General features: G+C 46.1%; 2 protein-coding genes and 1 long non-coding RNA gene across 7 annotated transcripts in view; 2 read left to right on the forward strand and 1 right to left on the reverse strand.

The window, feature by feature from the left end:
- GLE1 (GLE1 RNA export mediator) overlaps positions 1 to 3741 on the forward strand; it is a 28207-nt gene extending 24466 nt beyond the window's left edge. Inside the window, exons 15-16 of the mRNA XM_084799348.1 lie at positions 1184 to 1247; positions 2526 to 3741. Of these exons, the coding sequence (XP_084655474.1) occupies positions 1184 to 1247; positions 2526 to 2594 (133 nt within the window). The 3' untranslated portion in view covers positions 2595 to 3741. The remainder of the gene's footprint in view (positions 1 to 1183; positions 1248 to 2525) is intronic.
- A 2983-nt stretch (positions 3742 to 6724) lies between these two features.
- Positions 6725 to 10489, reverse strand: LOC311607545. Its single transcript, XR_014782630.1, has 2 exons — positions 9124 to 10489; positions 6725 to 6897 (listed from the first exon to the last, which is right to left on the reverse strand). It is a non-coding gene; the product is annotated as an uncharacterized lncRNA (long non-coding RNA).
- Positions 10490 to 10642: 153 nt separating this feature from the next.
- The window catches only part of SPTAN1 (spectrin alpha, non-erythrocytic 1), a 64279-nt gene continuing 53602 nt past the window's right edge, over positions 10643 to 21319 (forward strand). For 4 of the 5 annotated variants that reach the window (XM_084799315.1, XM_084799316.1, XM_084799318.1 and 1 more), the window contains exon 1: positions 13505 to 13552. In XM_084799315.1, the coding sequence (XP_084655441.1) occupies positions 13520 to 13552 (33 nt within the window). In that variant the 5' untranslated portion in view covers positions 13505 to 13519. Of the gene's footprint in view, positions 10783 to 13504; positions 13553 to 21319 lie in introns of those variants that run through there. The other variant, XM_084799317.1, reaches the window with a different exon arrangement.

Below are 21319 nucleotides of genomic sequence, written 5' to 3' on the forward strand. Positions count from 1 at the left end.
GCCTGGGATCCTTTGGTTGCCATCTCCATCCTCCAGGATTATTGGTGCGTGCCACCAGATCTGGCCTTTTATGTGTGTTCTGGGGGTGGACTCAGCTCCTCGTGCCTATGTACCATGATGTACTTTACCAGTCGAGCCATCCTCTAGCCCTTTGGTTTTGTTTTTTGAGAGAGGCTCTCACGGTCTAGCCCAGGCTGAACTTGGAACACACTATGTTGCCACACGTGACACTGAATCCCTGCTGCTTCTGCATCCTAGGTGCTGAAGGTTACCAGTGTATACTACCATGCCTGGGTCTGCGCTGCTTAAATGTGCTTGCTAAACTTACATATATAATCTTGGATCAGGAGTGCAAGTAGTCATGAATTGAACCACAGAGTTGAGTCATTAAGTCAGGGGGAAAGGAGCTAGAAAGATGGCTCAGCGGTTAGGAGCACTGGCTGCTCTTCCAGAGGACTTGGGTTCAATTCCCAGCACCCACATGGCAGCTCACAGCTGTCTGTGACTCCAGTTCCAGGGGTTCCAACACTATCACACAGATGTACATATAGGCAAAACACAGATGCACATAAAATAAACACATCTTCGGGGCTGGAGAGATGGCTCAGCGGTTAAGAGCACTGGCTGCTCTTCCAAAGTTCCTGAGTTTAATTCCCAGCAACCACATGGTGGCTCACAGCCATCTGTAATGAGATCTGGTGCCCTCTTTTGACATGCAGATGTACATGTAGGCAGAACACTGTATACATAATAAATACATAAATAAAATTTTTTAAGTAAAAATAAATACTAAATTGCCTGACTGTTGTATGGTTTTTGGCCACTCACTTTGAAGTACTCTCTAAATTTATTGGAGTTTCAAGTTCGGGAAAGGCCTTGGCAGCACTCATCCTACTTTATCACCAAGACCTCAGAAAAGAGCAGTGAGTCCTTCTCCTTTGTCCCTTTGGAAGAACAGTGAGGGCCATTTGGAAGAGCACTTTCTAGTGGCCGTCCTCGACTTGCTTTGTAGACCAGGCTGGCCTCGAACTCACAGAGATCCGTCTGCCTCGGCCTCCCAAGTGCTGGGATTACAGGTGTGCGCCACCATTCTTTAGAAGAGCCAGTGGATCTAGTCCTCACCTGGTCAGGGGATGGAGCTGTAGCACAGGTAGGACTCAGAAGTCTGTCTGTCTCCCTGTAGGATTGAAGCCATCACAAGCTCAGGACAGATGGGTTCTTTCATACGTCTGAAGCAGTTCTTGGAGGTAAGATGTTCCATTCCAGCATGCCCTAAACTGTAGCCGTCTCTTCTGTTTTCCCATGCACTGCTCTTTGTTCTTAATCCCCCTAAAGTACGCCATTTCATCCCTACATACATGTCCACACTGCCTATTCAGGCGGCTATCCCTAAGAGAGCAGTAGACAGTAAGGCATGTGTGATGGAGCTCTCACAAATTTTCTTTTCTCTGTTTTTTTCTTTTTCTTTTTTCTTTTTGGTTTTTTGAGACAGGGTTTCTCTGTATAGCTTTGGCTGTCCTGGACTCACTTTGTAGACCAGGCTGGCCTCGAACTCACAGATATCCACCTGCCTCTTATCTTTTGAGTGCTGGAATTAAAGGTGCGCACCACCACCACACCTGGCTTCACAAACTTTCTTTTGCTCATCAGCCAAGGTTCTTCTGTCAGTCTTGGGTGTAGGGAACTATTGAGTGTGTCTGTTAAGTCCATGAGACTGTAGTGCACGTTCAGATGGACTCTTCCTCTATTTCCTTTATTTTTTATTTATTTTAATTAATTTATTTATTTATTGTTTATTTATTTTTGGTTTTTCAAGACAGGGTTTCTCTGTGTAGCCTTGGCTGTTCTGGAGTCACTCTGTAGTCCAGGCTGGCCTCGAACTCACAGTGATCCACCTGCCTCTGCCTCCCGAGTGCTTGGATTAAAGACGTGCGCCACCACACTCGGTTTTTCCTCTATTTCTAAATACCAAGACATTTTAAAAGGTTTATTTGAACAGATCATCTCAAGCTCTTTAGTAGGTCTGACAAGGTAAGCCCACTGATAGCCAGCTTCTAGGAACCTATAAAATAGTGATGGTGGCAGATGAGGCCATGCTATGGAGAAACAGCTGGGCAGGCCTACAACAATTCTTAAATTCTTAATTTTTTTAGTCTTCCATCAGGCTCTTTACTTCTCTCCCTTCTTTTTTTTTTTTTTTTTTTTTGTTTTTTTTTTTTTGTTTTTCGAGACAGGGTTTCTCTGTGTAGCCTTGGCCATCCTGGACTCACTTTGTAGACCAGGCTGGCCTCGAACTCACAACGATCCGCCTGCCTCTGCCTCCTGAGTGCTGGGATTAAAGGCTTGTGCCACCACCGCCCGGCTTTCTCGCCCTTCTTTTCTGGGCTGGGCCTTGGTCCTCAGGATCTCCTTTTATTCCTTCTTTCTTTGGACTAGAACCTTGTCCCTCAGCATCTCCCCATTGTCAAATGCTACAGGCAATTTTGCCAGAAACTCATCCTGTTTTCTTCATCTTTCATGTCCAGAAATGTCTGCAGCACAGGGAGATTCCTGTCCCCAAAGGCTTTCTGACACCCTCCTTCTGGCGCTCCTGACGTCCCTCCATCACCAGTTGTCACACTGTGTTGCAGGAGGGCCAACAATAAAGCAATTGGGACTGTGGGTTTGGAAGAAATCATGTCAGATTTAGAAATTCGCCAGTGTGTTTTTGTATTTGTACCATGTGACTAAGGTTTTCATAGTTCCCAGCCATTTGTCAGCTCTTGCCAGATTTGGTAGTTCCTATAGGTGTCAGAGACAGAACTGGCCTTTCTGATTTTCACAAGTTATAAGAAGAGGCACTTAGCACTGGGCGGCACCCTCAGACTCTAGTATCTTTCAGAAAGTTGGTGATGCTTTATCTGTTCCACTCTGACCTGGAGTACGCCCAGCATTTTCGCTTCCACTTGCTGTTCCGTTCCTGTTCGTACACACACCTAGAAAGAGTAAATCTCTTAAGACTCCCTCTAAAGGGGCTGGAGAGATGGCTCAGTGGTTAAGAGCACTGCCTGCTCTTCCAAAGGACCTGGGTTCAATTCCCAGCACCCACATGGCAGCTCACAACTGTCTGTAACTCCAAGATCTATCTGACACTTTCACACTAATGCACATAGATTAAAATTAAAATTAAATATTTAAAAAAAAGACTCCCTCTAAAGTATCATGTAATATATCAGCCAGTCTCATCTATGCAGTCTGGGTCTGAGGTAAAGTACTTCACACTTTATGGCTTATAAAATATTTGTACATTCAGAGGACATGTGTGATGTTGGTATGCACTGAACCCCATCAAGGTAGCAGGCATGTGGAGCAAGACTGGAAACACACAACTCTAGAGCACCCTGTCTTCTTGATTCGGAATTTGGTTCCTGGGTGGCTGGGGATGCTGTGCTAGATTAGGTACCTTTTTGTCCTGACAAAAATTGCGATGGGCTGACATACAGCTCACAGCATTAGGTGTGCGCTGCCGCTCATCAGCAGGAAGGCATTGGTCGGTCAGAGGAGCTGACTCAGGCGGAAGTCGTTCCTTGTTTTATGCTGAGATTGATTGGCTGTACTGCAGAGGCAGAGCCACAGATCGAGTCCTCTATGCAGAGGGGCGTGGGCGGCGTTGTTCTCACTGGTACTTTTGAACAGCCTAAGCATTTCAGTTGTTGACTACACTGCCCCCCAAAATAATAAAGCTTGAATTTTTAAAAATCCTGTGCTAGTATGTGGTTACCTCAATACACCGGACTCCAGCCGCTCTTGTCCTGTATCTTGGGTATGTTTCCCCTCTCTCAGCCTCCCATTTCCACTGTGAGAACAAAAGAATTGTCCCTGCAGCCTTCATGCTGCCCACTAGCAGCTTCTGGGTTGGTATTCACCTTGTATGTCCTGGAACTTGTCTCCCTCACTTGCAGGGCTGCCTGTCAGGGCCACAGTGTGTGGCATCCTCACAGCCTCCTGCCACTTGCTCTTCCTGTCTACCCAAGCCTTGCAAATGGCATCTGTTTTCCACAGACCATGGCAGGGAACAGCATTCGGGAGGCAGAGGCAGGTGGATCTCTGAATTTGAAGCTAGCCTGATGTACAAAGAGAGTTCCAGGACAGCTGGGGCTATTACACAGAGAAACCCTGTCTCAAAAAAAGAAAAAAGAAAAAAGAAAATGCTTCATCCCAGGAGTTTGGACTCCACAACCAGTAGTTGCATAGTTTTCTCTCTTTCTCACCAGAGTCTCATAGTCCAGGCTGCCCGCAGCCTTCTTTTTGTTATAGTCAAGGACAGTCTGGAACGCTCCTGATGCCTAAGCTTCCAACCTCTCCAGGCTGCGATTCCAGGCTTCATGCCACAGCGCCTAGCTTCCTAACGGGTGTTTCTGTTTTTTGTTTGGTTGGGTTTTTGTTGTTGTTTATTTTTAATCCCAGCACTCGGGAGACAAGAGGCAGGCGGATCGCTGTGAGTTCAAGGCCAGCCTGGTCTACAAAGTGAGTCCAGCACAGCCAAGGCTACACAGAGAGACCCTGCAGGCCAGAAGAGGGCACCAGATCACATTATATATGGTTGTGAGCCACCATGTGGTTGCTGGGAATTGAACTCAGGGCCTTTGGAAGAGCAGCCAGAGCTCTTAACCTCTGAGCCATCTCTCCAGGCCTGTTTATTTTATTAATTTATTCAGATTACATCTCAATTGTTATCCCCTAACTTTTATCTTCCCGTTCCTCCCTCTTTCACCCTTTTCCCCTCCCCTAGGTCTGTGACAGAAGGGGACCTTTTTCCCCACCATAAGGTCACAGCCTATCAAGTCTCATCCTGGTAGCCTGCTTATCCTTTTTCTGAGTGCCACCAGGCCTCCCCACCAAGGGGAAGTGACTGACTCTGACATGAATCCTGTTTCTGTTTTTTGAGATAGGGTTTCTCTGTAGCCGAGGCTGTTCTGGAACTCGCTATGTAGACCAAGCTGGCCTTAAACTCAAGAGATCCACCTGCCTCTGCCTACCCATACCTGGTTCAGGCTACATCTCTTTTTATTTATTTATTTATTTATTTTAGAGTTGTTTATTTATTATTTGTACAGTATTCTGCCTGCATGTGTGGCTGCAGGCCAGAAGAGGGCAGCAGAGCTCCTTATAGATGGTTGTGAGCCACCATGTGGTTGCTGGGAATTGAACTCAGGACCTTTGGAAGAACAGACAATGTGTTCTTAACCTCTGAGCCATCTCACCAGCCCCAGGCTACATCTCTTAAATGGAAAAAGGAAAAAAAAAAAAAAGAGAGAGAGAGAAGAAAAGAAAAAGGAAGCGTGGAAAATCACAGCCAGTCAGTTTGTGAGTCCCTGGACTTACTATCTTATTATTTGCTTATGCTGCCTTAGGAATTTTGTTTTATGTGTATGAGTGTTTTGTCTGTATGTATGTGTGCCACATGCTTGGATCCGTGAGGAAGTGCTCTTAACTACTGAGCCATCTCTCCAGCCCTTTACTTTTATTTTATTTTATTTTTTTTTACCACAGTGTAAAAATGACCTTAAACAAAACAAAACAAACAAAAAACTGATAGCCAGGTGGTGGTGGCGGCGGCAGCAGTGGCGGCGGTGGCAGTACATGCCTTTAATCCCAGCACTCAAGAGGCAGAAGCAGGCGGATCTTTGTGAGTTTGAGCCTAGCCTGGCTTACAAAGCAGGTCCAGGACAGCCAGGGCTACACAAAGAAACTCTGTTTTAAAAAAAAAAACACAAAATAAAACACACAAAAAAAGAAACAACAACAGAAAAATCCCTTATCCTATGTGGTCTCACGTGTAACACAGCATGCATTTGGAGGTCAGTAGACAACTCTGTAGAGTCAGTTGTTTTTCTACTTTTACGTGCTCCTCTATTGGCTGAGCCATCTCACCATCCTAAGAATGCCTTTATAACCATTTAATACTCTTCCTTTGGACATGATTAGCAGTCTTTGGCATTTGTCATTCGATGCTGGTTATCCTAATGGAGTCTCAAACATGAACAAAAGAGCTCGCTGGAAGGCTGGGTTTTTGATACCCACTGATAGTGTAGCCTCAGAAGCCATGACCACAGCTGATGGATGTAACTCCACACAGGCGCATCAGATTCTTTGCCACAGAGTGCCGAAAGTGACAATCTCTTTTCAGCTCAAATTCTCCCTCATCTGCCTGCTTCCACTGCATCTTGACCTCATTTTCTTGGGCTGAGTGCCCACATTTTTGTCCTGTCATTCATTGCCCTATATCATCTTAGCGCAGATTTGATGATGCGCTGAAATTTCCAGCACAAAATTCTAATAGGTTGCAACCTCTGTACATGGCCTTGGGGTCTCTCTGTACAAGGCCTTGGTGGCCTTGGGGCTGCCACCACCACCACCACCACCACCACCACCTGGCTATCAGTTTTTTGTTGTGTTTTGTTTAAGGTCATTTTTACACTGTGGTAAAAAAATAAAATAAAATAAAAGTAAAGGGCTGGAGAGATGGCACACATACACACCATGAGGCATCCTGTGTGATTGCAGTGGCAGAACAACATCAGCCATGGGGCTGCTCACATGTCTTTGTCATATGTGACTAGTTCTTTTCTCTGCCACAATTCACTGGGCCTCCTGTGGATCCACAGAGGGCAGATCAGAGCTGCGGGTTTCCGGTAATGAGATACACTTGTGAAAACACCCACTGTAGAGGAGCTTACTGATAGTCTCTAGCAATGGCCAGGCTTTGTTTATTAAGATGATGATATCCATGTAGGGCTGAGGAGATGGCTGCTCTTCGAGAGGACCCAGGTTTGGTTTCCAGTACTCCTGAGGTTCACAACTGTCTGTAACTCCAGTTTCAGAAGATCCAGTGCCCTTTTCTGGCCTCCACGGACACTAGGCATGAACATAGTGTAGGCAAATTACTCATACACATAAAAATGATGTTTTTTGTTTTCTTTTTTTAAAGCAAGAGGTTGAAAAAGCAAGTATACATTTTAGACTGCTCTGAAGCAGTCTGATCTGCAATGCTGGGGCTCGAACCTGGGCTTCTCCTATGAGAGGTACCTAGCCTACGAACTGACAACACCCCAGCTAGGACTGTGCTTTTGAAGTAGGTGCATGGGGAAAAAAAAAATCAGTAAGTAATGCTGTGGGAGAGTAAACTGATGGGAGCTTCCCAAGGCTCTGGAATGAGTACTTACGTCATCACTAGGCTATTCTCCAGACAGTGGAAAACTAACATTGTTTTTTGAGGTTTGACATGGTTTATATGCTTTTTGTTTTTGTTTCTTGAAACGGTCTCTCTGTGTAGCCCTGGATGTCCTGAACTGACTCTGTAGACCAGGCTGGCCTCGAACTCATAGAGGCCCACCTGCCTCTGCCTTCCAAGTGTTAGGATTAAAGGTGTGAGCCACCACCGCCTGGCTTGCCATGGTTTATGAAGCTGATTGTTAATGTGTTTGAGCTTAGCAGATCTGAGCAGGCTGGACCACCTCTGCAGTCACAACACTCAAAAGCTAAAACAGGAAGATTGCCTTGAGCTCCAGCACAGACTAGACCAGAGCATGAGACCCTATCTTAAACAACAAAACGCCATCACATGCTATTAATCCTAGTCCTCCACGATGGCTCTGCAGGTAAAGGGAAATGCCACCAAGCCTGATGACTCCAGTCTGATCCCCTGGATTCATATGGGGGGCGTTGTCCTCTGATCTTCATACTGCACACGTGAATAAATGTAATAAAAGGTGTTTGAGGACATAGCTCAGCTGGTAGAATATGTTCATAAGTGCCTAATCCAGATCTCGAGAACTTTCTTATCCTAGGTGGAAACTGGTCCTATGAAACAATGGCCTTTCCCCCAGGCCTGTCTCCCCTTGGTCCCTGGCCACCAATACTCCATTCTCTCTCAGACCTGACAGTTGCAGGGTTATAAGGGAAGCAGAACCATCCAATATTGGTCCTTCTGTGTCTGGCTTGTTTCACTTAGCTTAATGTCCTCAAGTTTCACAGAGTCACTATGTTTGGAAGACTTGTGGGACCGGCTTGCCAACTCTGCTCCTGCAGATATCATCCGGAGAAAGGTACAGTGCATTTAGTCAGCATGACTCCTCCCAGTCAGCCTCTTTACAGGGAGAGAAAAAAAAAAAAAACCAACAGCTCAAGCCCTTGCATTTGAACTTTGCCAGGGGTGCAGGCTAAGGGCAGAGAAGTGGACCGGTGACTTTCCATGGCTGGGATGGGTGGAAACCTGACAACTAGCACATTTCCCCAACCAACAACTGACCTTTTTCAACAAGGGACCAGGCTGTAAGTCCAGGGGCAGCAGGAACCAGGGGGAGCTTAGACTTCACTTGAATTCACTGCTTGTAAGGAGGCCAGAGAGGTGCGGCCAAAACACGGAGTCGAGCCAAGCTGTCACACTGTGCTGTGCTGTGCTTGCTTTATTTCTTCTGTCTGAAGCTCTCTTATAAAAACAAGGTTATTATCTGCAATATTCTCTCCCTGTCCCTAATAAAGTGTGAGGCGTGTGCTGAAGTTGGTGGGAGGGAGGAAAGCAACAACAGAAGCCACGAGGAATGGCTTTTTGATGGCTTGTTTCTCCTGCCAGCTGAGAACAGGGCGGGTGGGGGAGTGGGAGCCTGAGGGTACTCTTATCCTGGCCATTCCTCTGATCAGAAGCAGGATCGACAAGCAGGACTCTAGTGTCCAAATCAAAAGCGAGCTTGCTATAGGTCTCCGATTTGTTTGGGGTCAGGGAGAGTAACTACTCAAAACCCTGAGCCCCATCCTTTGCCACTGAAGCAGAAGGCCTTCGACACTGTGGAGAGTTACAATTGCATTAGCCATTCTGTACGCAAGGCTGAATATCTGATTTTAAAATTTGCTACTACCGGCTGAAGGGATGGTTACTATGGTCGCCATGAGCTGTTTTCAGAAATATCCGGTCCAGAGCCTGCTGTGGTGGTTGGTGCACACCTTTAATCCCAGCACTCAGGAGAAAGAGGCAGAGGGATCTCTGAGTTGGAGGCCAGCCTGGTCTACAGAGCAAGCTCCAGGACAGCCAGGGCTACAGAACAGAGAGGCCTTATCTCAAAAAGAAAGAAAAACAGTACATACCTTTTTGTTTCACAACCCCGGCTGAGGGGGGGTGGGGAGGAAGCACAGTCTAGGAGGCAGCTTCCCAACCAATTTTCTCTGTAAAGAAGACTGCAGGAAATGCCTTAGCTCCTCCGTTTTTTCCTCAAGATTCTGTGAAGCTGCTTCTGGGGTGTGGCCCCTTTTTGTCTCTCCACTCCAAGGAAAAGGACTAGGAATCTTTTGTCGTTATCATGCCTACAGCTAGGGCACCTTAGGAGCCACATCGCAGAGAAGAAACCAAACTACAGAGGACCAGGAAGCTCAGGACTGGGCCTCGCCCCAGTTCTGGAGCAAAGCCCAGTCCTTTATAATTATTTAAATAGGAGAGCAGCTTGGTAACCAGGAGGCCGATGCCAGAGGGAGCGGCAGAACTCCCAGTCGGCCTGACTACGCTGGAATGAGCTGGGTGATGCTCCCATGTTTGCCACACAGCTGTCACCGAAATGGAGGAAAGGAAAGGCATTTGCAGGAGGGGAGCCTGGCTACAGAGTTAAGACGCAGGCCCCGAAAAGGGGCTGTGTATAGAACAGAAATTTTGTTTTCCTCTTCTCCTAAGTCTAGCACCCACCTACTTAACTGCTCGTGTTTAAATCTTGGCGTTTCTGATTGCTTCGTGCCTGACCTGGGGAGGCAGCTAACCTCTTATGTCATCAAGGTGCTCAATGGGGAAGTCACCGTCTACCTTGTAAAATTAGTGTAGAGATTAAAAGTAGCACACAGTGTCAGCTACACAGCAAAGTTCAATTGACAGTGGGAAAGGAAATCCTAATGTCGTTTATCAACTAGGATGAATACACTGGCAACAGGAAGAAAGGTTGCTGAAAAATTCTACAAATCCTGAAATAAAAGCCTTATGCCACAAATCAGTCTTTTTCTTTCTTTCTTTCGTAATCAGGGTTTGTTTTTTGTTTTTTGCTACCACCTCCTCACAGAGTCCCAAATCATCTGATTTCCTTGGCCACTGCCCCTACCAGAACAGGCAGACTTGGGTCTCCCGGCGCCAAGTCGCCTCCTGAGAAAGTGGAGAGAGCGAGCCAACATTCCGGTGAGATCACCCGAAAGGGACTGGGCGTCTTTCCGGCCAGGCCAGCAGCATCCCTGCCCTCCCCCGCCTGACTGCAGCGACCGACCCCGCCCCGCCCTTAGCCGCAGTCCCGGAAGGGTTCCCAGGGGCGGAGGAGTGCGGCGCAGAGTCTTTGCAGGGCGGACTGGGCGGGGCAGGATTGCACAGGACCCACGCCCCGGCGGGCGGATGCTGCGCCTCCTCCGCGCCGCGCCCCGCACCCCTCGCGCGCGCCCCCGAGCTCCCCTTCCTCCGCCGCCCTCCCGTCGTTTACCCCCACCCCCACTACCCCGCACCGCTGCCTCGGCTCTTTCCGGAAGCGCTCGGTCCTTTCCGTAGGGCAGTCGAGCGGCGAGTCCCTCCCCTCGCGTCGCCAACCCCTGCACTTCTCTCACGCTCGCGCGCGGTCGCCGCGGGGGCGCGCGCGGCCGCCTATAAAAGCCCCGGTGCGCGCGCGTCGCCGTCACTATCCGCTGCGGAGCGAACGGCGTGAGGCAGGAGCCGCGGCGGCGCATCTTTTTCCTCCTCAGCAGCCCTCAGCGCGGCGACCCACGCCCCTCACCCCCCGGGAGCCGGTAAGAAAGCCGGGCGGACGGGCGTGCGGGAAGGGCGGCGGGCGGCGGAACACCAGGGCGGTGCGGACAGGTGAGCCGCGGGGCCTCCCGGGCGGCTCCGTGGGCCGCCGCCTTTGTGGTGCGTGGGCTGCGGGGCGCGGCGGTGCGGGGCGGCGACCTGCAATGTCACGGGCGGGGGAAGGCACGCGAGGGCCCCTCCCCAGGCCCGCGTCCCACCCGTCGCGGCAGGTGGTGGTGGGTGGTCCTTGGCAGCACCCACCCGCGAGCGCCCCCCGCACCGCCCTTCGTCCACACCAGCAGCGCCCGCACCTCTTGGAGGAGGGACCAGCCTGTCGTCTGCAGTGAAGGGCTCTCTGACCTTAATTTCATCCTGTATGGCGGTCCCAGGCCCTTCAGCCGCAGAAAGGTCTCCTTTTTCTTTCCTGGTAATAAATGTCTTTTCAATTCTGGCCTGCTCCTGTATAATAGTTAGATGCAGCGCCCCTTGGTAGGAGATCCATGTGAGAGTGGTTTTTGTTTTATTTTATTTTTAAGTCAAAGGATATATTACATATATACATACATATTTTTTTTAAAATAAAATCTTACCACCGTGCCACTGTGGAGGTGATAGAGCAATCTTTTGTCTGAAGCTATCCTTGCAAATTTGATGAAATGCTTCTCAATGAAAAATTTGATTTTAAAAGCCTCTCAGGTATTGGAATTACGTATATATATTTATATAAAACAGGGGGGGGGGCGGTTCTCTGTAAATAAGGTTGGATGTGTAAACCAGAAAGCTGGGGTGAGATAATTTCGAGCTGCTACACTTTACAGGGTCTTTTTATTTTTTATTTTAACTTTTATCTCTGTATCTCTCTCACCTTCTCCCCCTCCCCCCTTACTGTGTAACAGAGGCTGTCCTGGAATTTGCTGAATAGCCCAGGCCAGTCTCAAAGTCAGGGTTTTCTTGCCTCAGCCTCCCAAATAATCAGGTGTTTTTGTTTTTTGTTTCTTAATATATAGGCCCAAAATATTTTAAGTCGTTTGTTCTTTCCCTTGGTATTTTAAAAAAGCTAATTATCAGGGCTGTCAAAGAGTACAAGAGAAACCAACCATATGAAGTATTTTCATAATGTGTTAAGAAATTGCGTTGTCATAGCAATTGGACTTAAGTAAAACAGAATGTATCAAAGATGGCAGGGTGGGGGTGTCTTGCAGCCAGGAAACAAGAGCTTAAGAATAGCACCAGCAACAGTGCGTTGCATGAAGCCATTGAGCCAAGGTTCCCACTCATACTAAATGTCTTAGATTTTAAAGGTCAAATTGAGTCAAAGTTGGGAAAAAAAAAATATGCTGCAGTGGGGAGGGAAAAAAAATGTACTCCAGTAAGGTCTGCTGCAGGAAATTAACAATAAGCCTTTTTTAGTAACTGGGCCATTAATTCCTCAAAGGGACCCTCAAAATGTGTTGACTGTTATCCAGGGACCTAGATAAAAAGAATGGAAGGAAAGGTTTGCCCCGTACAAGTGTGAAATAGTTCTTAGGGTCAACCCAAGGCCTGGTGACTTACTTTAGATGTGCAATCCCATTCCCTACTTTTTGAGACTGCTCTTTCCGAAACTGTGTGGTTGGATGCAGCGGTCTTGAACTCACTGTGCTCACTGCCGACGAGCCTGGCTGCCACCAACCTTCGAGTGAGTTTACCACTCTTCTTAAAGAGAAGCTGCCTCGCTATGTGTCTCAAACTCCTGGGTGCAAGCTTAATGCTCCACCCTCAGCTTCCTAAGTTGCTGGGCCTGTGGCAGACAGGAGCTGCGGCAGCCAGCTTGCATTGGGCCTTGGCTGTATGCTCTGAAGTAATCTAATAATTGGAGAGATCTGATGTCAGGTAATCTAATGAACAGGTTTAAGTGGACAGAGCCTGTTAAGTATATCTTTTAGTTCACTGGATTAGAATTTTCCATTATTTTCCTTCTCTGCTTTCATCTCAAAGGGTGGGGCCTCTGCGGTTATTGAGAAATGGCTCTTAGGATAGCAACCCCCATCCTGTCTGGAATGTGCACTAAGGACGGAGTGTCCGAGGGCAGCCTGTCTTTGTAGTCAGTCCTCTCTGGCTGTTGAGAGCTCCACTGTACGCATCTGAGTCCGCTGCAGCTCATCAGCTGTGGCCTTGCAGGGGAATGCAGCAATCTGATGGCAAATGCTGACTCCAAGAATGCAGAGTTCCGCATAGCTGACCACTTGGAGCCATCTGACTGGAACAGCTGTGCAGTGAACCAGGACCTTCCCCATCTCTTACACACACTGCTTATCCTTGTTTTGAGTAGATAATAATATTTTATAAAGGAACTGCACCAGCAAACTAGCCCCAAGTTCAATCTTTTTGTTGTTGAAGTTCCTTACGTAGGCTTTCATGAAATCATCCTTTTACTTAATTACTTCACAGTGCAAACTCCTAGAACCCACATATTTCATCAGAGTGGATGGGAAGAGGCACATTCAGTATTACAAGCAATACCTGGGCAAATGGGGGGGGGGGGCTGAGAACGTGTGTGCCACGGCAGCACATGCAGGTGATGGTAATAGACAAGACATAGGAGCTTTGGTTCCCTAATCTTCCTATTTGACTTTTGCCAGCTTTCATGTGTCTTCACAGATCTGTTGTCTTCACTTTGAAGTGATTCTACCTCAGTTGCCCTTAGAAGTGTGTTATCTTGCTCTTCCCCTCCCTCTTTAGACTCCACATTCCTCCATCATGTTGTCATCGTTTCGTAAACGCAGAGTTCAGGTATTTGACCAGCATGCAGAAAATGTATTGCCTTTTGGGTTTTTTGCCTGGCTTGCAGTGATGTCCAAGAGGTTGAATGATCCAGGGACGGGAAGCCCTGCCTGCATGACCTTTCTGTTAAGTAGGAAGGTTGGCGACAGTCTGGTTACATGATCAGAAGTGTTGGTATGTTTACTCTAAAATTACCAAAGCCTACTCTTTTCTACCCTTCTGTTCTCTTTAAGGCATGAACATATTAACTTATTGCCATCCTGGGGTTTGCATGTAATGTTTGCTGATTTTTAATTGATGGCTGCTTGGTTCCTAAGAACCAAGGGAATACGTTGAGATATTTAGAAAAATTACCGGAAAACATGTACTACAAATAGTACTTTCCAGTTTGACAAGTGCTGTCTTAGCTCTACTGTAATCCCCATGATGAAGTTGAACTCAGTTTCTTTCTTTAAAACCAACACTGGCCAGGTGTGGTGGTGCACACCTTTAATCCCAGTACTTGGAGGCTGAGGCAGGCATCTCTGAGTTGGAAGACAGCCTGGTCTACACAGAAAAACCAAAACACACACACACCCCAACACACTGTATGTTTTATGTGTAATGTTTCAGTGTTGCTAAGTTTTTTGTTGTTGTTTGAGCCTTTTTCTAAAAAAGAATTAAGAAAGCTGCTTAAAATTATCTTGGTATCCTAAAATAAGAGGTAAAAATTCCAGACTTTTCTAGTGATTAGATGTGATAAATCCAAGGCAGGCCCTTTTTAAATTGTGAGCAGTTAATTATCTACAGTTTAAAACCTGTTCTTGTCTTGAATCTTAATATGTTGCACCTAAAACCTTTTCATCTGAATTTTGCAGGTTGAAAGGTAAGTAGCCGCAAGATAGTATGTGGGGAGCATCAGAAGTAAGTTGTCCAGCATTGCTCTGCGTTTCTGGGTCTTGATGCAATGCAGTATGAATCTCTTGCTTTCTTGATGCTAAGTCTTGCTCACCTCTCCAGAATTGCACTAACAAGTAGATCTGAATTAACTCACTTGAAGGCTGACATGTAGAGCCACAGTCTTGACTGGAATGCAGCTGAAGCAAGAGGATTGACTGTTTTTATTCATGGTGCCAAAAATCTTGTTTATGTACTATTTACTGCTCTGCTTTACTGTCCTGTCTGCTACTAAAACCTGTAGCTAAGCTGGTTGCAAGTTAGTTTGTTTGATCTGAGAATCAACTAGCACCCACTCTTGTGAGTGCTGACCAGTTCTTTGGTTGTTGTCAGGAAAGCCATTTTGCATCTGTGACGTTAGTCCTCTGCTTTGTAAATCTGAGATTCACTATACACGAGCCTCATAAGCCACAGAGAAAAGGTATTGTCAGTTCTGCACATTTGGACTCTGACTAAGCAACAAAACTCAAACTGATGAATGGGTTTTGTGACCTTTTGCCTTTGGTGATTACAGTTTTTTTCCATAGAGCTAACTGATCCATTTTTTCCTGTGAGTCCCTAAAATGCCTTATTTTGCAAAAACAGGACAGCTAGTGTCCAGCCTGACAACCAACATTCATTTCATAGCATTCCAAGTCCTCCAGCCTCCAGGACATTTAGTGTGCTGCAGTGACTTGAAATGCAAGCAAAAGCAAAGACTTTCATGTTCTCTTTAAATTTTCTTTTCTTTTGCAGTACCATAGAAAGATAAATGACAGAATTATTCTACCCTATAAAATGTGTGAGGCTCTCCTAAACCACTCACTTACAGGTGCCAGATTTGTAGAGTCCAGAGAATTTGACCTTTGGTTTGAAAATGGTTTTATCCATAGTCTGTTTCTTTTTTCTTTCTTTCTTTCTTTGGTTTTTGTTTTGTTTTGTTTTTTGAGACAGGGTCTCTCTGTGTAGCCTTGGCTGTCCTGGACTCACTCTGTACACCAGGCTGGCCTCGAACTCACAGTGATCCACCAACCTCTGCCTCCCCAGTGCTGGGATTAAAGGCGTGTGCCACTACGCCTGGCCCCATAGTCTGTTTCTTAACACACTTTGATCCCTATGCACTGTCTCACCATGTTCCCACTGTAGATACATAGTGCCATGTATCTGCTTGTAGATTAAGTGAGGATGTTTTAAAATTATTCCAAGTACCAAGTACCAAGAAGAGCCTCAGACAGCTGTTTCTTGGCATTTGACTGGCCTGGCAAACAAAGATACCCATATAAATCTCTGTTCAGGGAATCCAGTTCAGGTACTAATGTGTACAGATTTGTGATATGCATGAGGAGGCATTCTTAGGTGTGCTGTATCTTTGGATTTAGTTAGAAATTTCTTGCTAGCCTTCAGACCTTTAGAATCATCTAGATCTGGGGCTGGAGAGATGGCTCAGCAGTTAAAGAGCATTGGCTGTTCTCCAGAGAACCTGGGTTCTATTCCCAGCACCCACATGACAACTCATACCTGTCTGTAACTCCAGTTCTAGGGCCTCTGACACCCTCACAGAGACATACATTCAGGCAAAACACTGACGAATACATAAAATAAAAATAAAAGAGTCAGTGAGATCTGCCAGTGTTGTAAGAATGCTGACAAGTCCTTTGTGTTTATTACAATAGAGGACATAGCTGTAATTCTTGTTTAATCCCCAGAGATCAGCTCACATACCTCACTGAAGGATGCAGCTAATGTTCTGACTGCTGCCTTGCAGTATTTATGAATGGCTCACATCTCCCGTCTTTGCTAACATTTATAAAAATAGGAACTTTTCTTTGGTTACTTAAAATGTAACACTTTTTTGTTGTTTGTTTGGTTTTGAGACAGGGTTTCTCTGTGTAGACCAGGCTGCCTTGAGCTCACAGATCTGACTGCCTCTGTCTCCCGAGGGCTGGATTAAAGATGTGTGGCATTTGCCAGGTGGTGATGGTGCAGGCCTTTAATTCCAGCACTTGGGGAGGCAGAAGCAGGTGGATCTCTGTGAGTTCGAGGCCAGCCTGGTCTACAAAGCCAGTCCAGAACAGCCAAAGCTACACAGAGAAACCCTGTCTCAGAAAAACAGAAAGATGTGTGGCATCACGACCACTTAATGTAGTACTATTCTTATACACACAGATAATACAGTGAACACTTTGTTTCCCCTCTTTTATTTTCTGTGTACATGGACTTGATTGACAAAGATCAAAGTTGATTGGTAGCCTGGAGATTAGCTGTCATTTGGCTGGCTCCAAGGCAATTCCTCTGTTACAGTTTTTAGGCAGTTAGTACAACAGATAGGCTGGTAAATTCCGGGATTTTTTTTTTTTTTTTTAAGTTTTTCGAGACAGGGTTTCTCTGTGTAGCCTTGGCTGTCTTGGCCTAGCTTTTTATAGACCAGGCTGGCCTCCAACTCACAGTGATCCACCTGCCTCTGCCTCCCAAGTGCTGTGATTACAGGCAAGAGCCACCACTCTCTGCTGGAGATTGTTTTTTCATGGCATATTTCCCAGATTCTTCCTTCCTGTGTGATTTAAAGGTGCTAATCTCATTAGCTTAAGTACAGCCTGGAACTTTGTCTGGAGGGTGCCTTATCAGACTGCTGCATATTGTCAGGGCAGGGGTGGGGTTTTTTCAGTATGCGGCTTCAGTCATGTAAGGAATGTGATATGTTAAGGGTCCCAGAAATTCCAGTATCGCTGACATAGTTTTGGGTATGAGAGGCTGTTTATCTTTGGGTAACAGTAGTTCTTGTATTTATTAAAAAATGATTTTTCATGTCTAGAAATGATCCTTTTAGGAGTGAAAAGAAAATGGGAGTTCTTGCAGCTAAATAGGTCTATCAGGTGAAGAGAATAATACTTTTCTGTAATCATACAAATAAATCTGCAGTGGAAGCGAGGTGGTGACTTTGATATGTCCGACTCTGCAGAGAGCCAGTTGTGCTTGGCAGAGGTCCCACCTTCTGACGTCAGCGGATCTACTGCAGGAAAGAAAAGTCCATTATTGCTTGACCAAAGTACTTGGTATAGAATTGACTCTCTCTACTTCACTGGGTCCACAAAGAGAGCCTTTTAGGTTGGTTAACTTCAGCGGGTACTGTCTGGATGGTCTCCCTGTTTTGGTAGGAGCAGATGGCTAGCAGCAGGCTCAGCCCGTGCAGAGACTCAGGTGGACTCAGTATTATGATGGAGACTGATGTGATTCCCCACCCGACACTAGAGCTTGAACCTAGGGCCTTGCATATACCAGGCAAGCACTTTACCAGTGAGCATACCTCTCCCAAGAATCCCCACTCCCATAATTTTTGAGACAGGATCTCAACAAATTGCTCAGGTTAGCCTTGAACTCAGTCTGAGATCCTTTGGCCTTACCTTCTAGGTCTGTAGTTCTGAACCATAAGGCTCAGCTCCTAATGTGATTTCTCTCTCTCTCTCGTTTGTTTTTTGTTTTTCAAGACAGGGTTTCTCTGTGTAGCTAGCTTTGTAGACCAGGCTGGCCTAGAACTTAAAGCGGTCCACCTGCCCCTGCCTCCCAAGTACTGGGATTAAAGGCCTGCACTACCATCCAGCCTAATGTGATTTCTTAAGAGAGTTCCCTGGCATAACAGTGTGCTTCAGTGACTCAGGTCAGGGGATAGAAGGGGAGTTCTGGGCAGCTAAGCCAAGTGTGTAAGTTCTGGTTTTGGTGAGAGATCTGTTTTAGAAGCTAGGTAAGAAGGGGCTGGAGAGATGACTCAGTGATGTTAAGAGTGGTACGAACACTTTCCTTCTTTCCGTCTCTCTCTTCCCTTCTTACCACCACCATCCCACAATAATATATACTTAATTTTAAAATTACATGTATGTATTTGTGTGTCCAGGGGTGCCAATGTTCCACTGTATATGTGCAGGTCAGCGGACAGCTTGTAAGACAGGGTTCTCTACTTCCAGCGATGAATCCTGAAACTCCAACTGTGATCATCAGCTGGTAGCAGAGTAGCTTTATCCGCTGAGCCATCTCATGTGCTGGATTATGTAAAAAGAGAGAAAGGTGCCTGACAAACTTGTGTACTTGGACACACATATGCACACTTATAATACACAGTTGGTTTTTCTTTTTTTTTTTTCTTTTTTTTTTTTTTTTGGTTTTTCGAGACAGGGTTTCTCTGTGTAGCCTTGGCCATCCTGGACTCACTTTGTAGACCAGGCTGGCCTCGAACTCACAGCGATCCGCCTGTCTCTGCCTCCCGAGTGCTGGGATTAAAGGCATGCGCCACCACGCCCGGCCTATAATACACAGTTGGAAATGTGGCTCAGTGGTGGAATGTTTGCTTAGCATTCAAGAAGTCGTAAGTTAGATGCCCAGTACCACTGAGGACTGGGGGAAAAAAATGAGATTGGAAAGTCGGACATCTAAAACGAGTAGTTCCGTAGAGTATAGTTAGAAGGACAAGATGCTGCAGTTAAAGTCACCTCAACTCCTCCCTGGTCAGGTGCACACAGTTCTTACTGAGCTGGTCTTTTCTGTGGGCTGTGGGCAGCCCCCTCACAGGTTTTCATTCCAAGCTCCATCCACAGCAGGTGACAGAAGGAGGGGAAAGCTCCCAGGAATTTCAGTTAACAGTTTTTATGTCTTTCACACAGTTCATGGAACAGTGTCTGGAAGGGGCCTTAGGGCTCACCTGCCCTACTTCCTACCATACTCAGAATCCCCTCTCTGCACTGTACTTTGCTTGTGAGTTTTGAAAGTCTTTCTCTAGCCTAGGTGTGGGCCTACTATCTGGTATATTTACCAGACTGGCTCTGATTTTTTGGGTTTTGTTCGTTTGTTTGTTTGTTTTTGTTTTTTAAAATATGGAACACTTCACGAATTTGCGTGTCATCCTTGTGCAGGGGCCATGCTAATCTTCTCGGTATCGTTCCAATTTTAGTAAATGTGCTGCCGAAGTGAGTACTGTTTTTTTTTTGAGACAAGATTTCTCAGTTTCTCTGTGTATGTAGCCTTGGCTGTCCTGGACTCAGTTTGTAGACTGGGCTGGCCTTGAATTTACAGTAATCCACCACGCCCGGCACCAGACTGGCTCTGAACCTGTGGCAAATCCTTATGCCTTTGTCTCCTGAGTGCTTAGATTTTAAGCATGAGCCACTATTCCTGACACAGGCTGTGATCTTTATTTTTTATGTGAGTGTGTACGTGGTGGGGTAGGGGAGCATGTAGAGGTCAAAGGGCAACTTTGTGCAATTGATTCTCTCCTATATCTACATAGACTCTAGCCATCAAACATATTGCCAGGCTTAATGGGTACACTGAGCCATCTTACTGGCCCTTTTTTGTTTTGTTTTGTTGTTTGTTTGTTGTTTTTTATATGTGTACATGTTTCTGGTACCCATGAAGTCAGAAAAAGGTATTGAATCTCTGAGACTGAAGTTACAGGCAGTTGTGAGCTGCTATATGGGTGGTAGGAACCTAACCTGCATCCTCTGGAATAGCCGCCAGTATTCTCAACCTCTAAGCTATTTCTCCAGCTTCTCTTGTTTGCTTTTGAAACACCTTACTATGTAACTCAGGCTGGCCTTGAATCTCCATCTCTTGCCTCAGACTCCTGAGAGAAATTATTTTGGTGGTGCTAAGGAGTCAGTTGATTGATGGGTATATGTTAAAGACTCTAATTTTAAAGTAGTAAAGGTCACTTGCCATTCTTAGCCACTTTAAGCATAGTAGGAAAGGTAGCTTGTACAGGGTCATATATTGCTGGCATTTTTGCTTTGGTTTGTTTGGTTTGTCTTGGTGGTGGTTGTTTTTCAAGACAGGCTTTCTCTGTGTAGCCTTGGCTGTCCTAGACTACATTTGAAGACCAGACTGGCCTCCCTGAGTGCTGGAATTACAGGCATGCACCACTGCACCTGGCTTAATTTAGTATTTTAGAAGCTTTTGTCAGTAATTTACATCTATTTTTCTAAGGCCTTTAAATTGACTAGAAGATAAAATGGTTTCTGATGCTGGGAATGGCACTGATGACCTTGCTAGGCAGCTGCTATACTGTTGTTCTTTATTCCCATGATGCCTTATTCTGGATAAGATCTAAGCAGCATAATCTTCGTTTCTCAATAATAGGTCAGGTTTTCTTCTTGACATTAAATTTGGCAAAGTTGCTTAGAAAAACTGCACTTTAACATTAGTGTTTAGTGAAGCCACACTGTTAAACTAGCCTTTGCAGTTTCTTGGACAAAGAATAAGAGTAAATTGGGGGGTGGGAAATACATTTCAATTGTTAAAGTGCTTAGCATGCACAAGACCCTTGGATTGATCCCCAATACAGCATAAAACCTGGTATTAGTGGAACATGCTTGTAATCCCAAAAAGGTCAATGTATCTGTAGCTACATTGCAAGTGGCCAGCGGATGATACATCAGACCTTTTCTTTTAAAAAAAAAAAAAAAAGCCAGCTATCGTTGTGCACACTTTTAACCCCAGCACTCGGGAGGCAGAGGCAGATGGATCACTGTGAGTTCGAGGCCAGCCTGGTCTACAAAGTGAGTCCAGGACAGCCAAGGCTACACAGAGAAACCTGTCTTTAAAAACTGAAAAAACAAAAAGGGGTGGGGGGGAAGCCTGGCATGGTGGTGCACGCCTTCAATCCCAGCACTCATGGAGGCAGAAGCAGGTGGATCGCTGTGAGTTAAGAGGCCAGCCTGCTCTACAAAGTGAGTCTACAAAAACAAAACAAAACAAAAAGGTACACACCTTTTTCCTAGCACTCAGGAGGCAGAGGCAGGTGAATATTTAGTTGGTGGCCAGCCTGTTCTGCAAGGTGAGTTCCAGGACAGCCAGAGCTCCACAGAGAAACTCTGC

Source organism: Acomys minous (assembly GCF_964271855.1).
Source record: "Acomys minous genome assembly, chromosome: 10".
NCBI lineage: Eukaryota > Metazoa > Chordata > Mammalia > Rodentia > Muridae > Acomys > Acomys minous.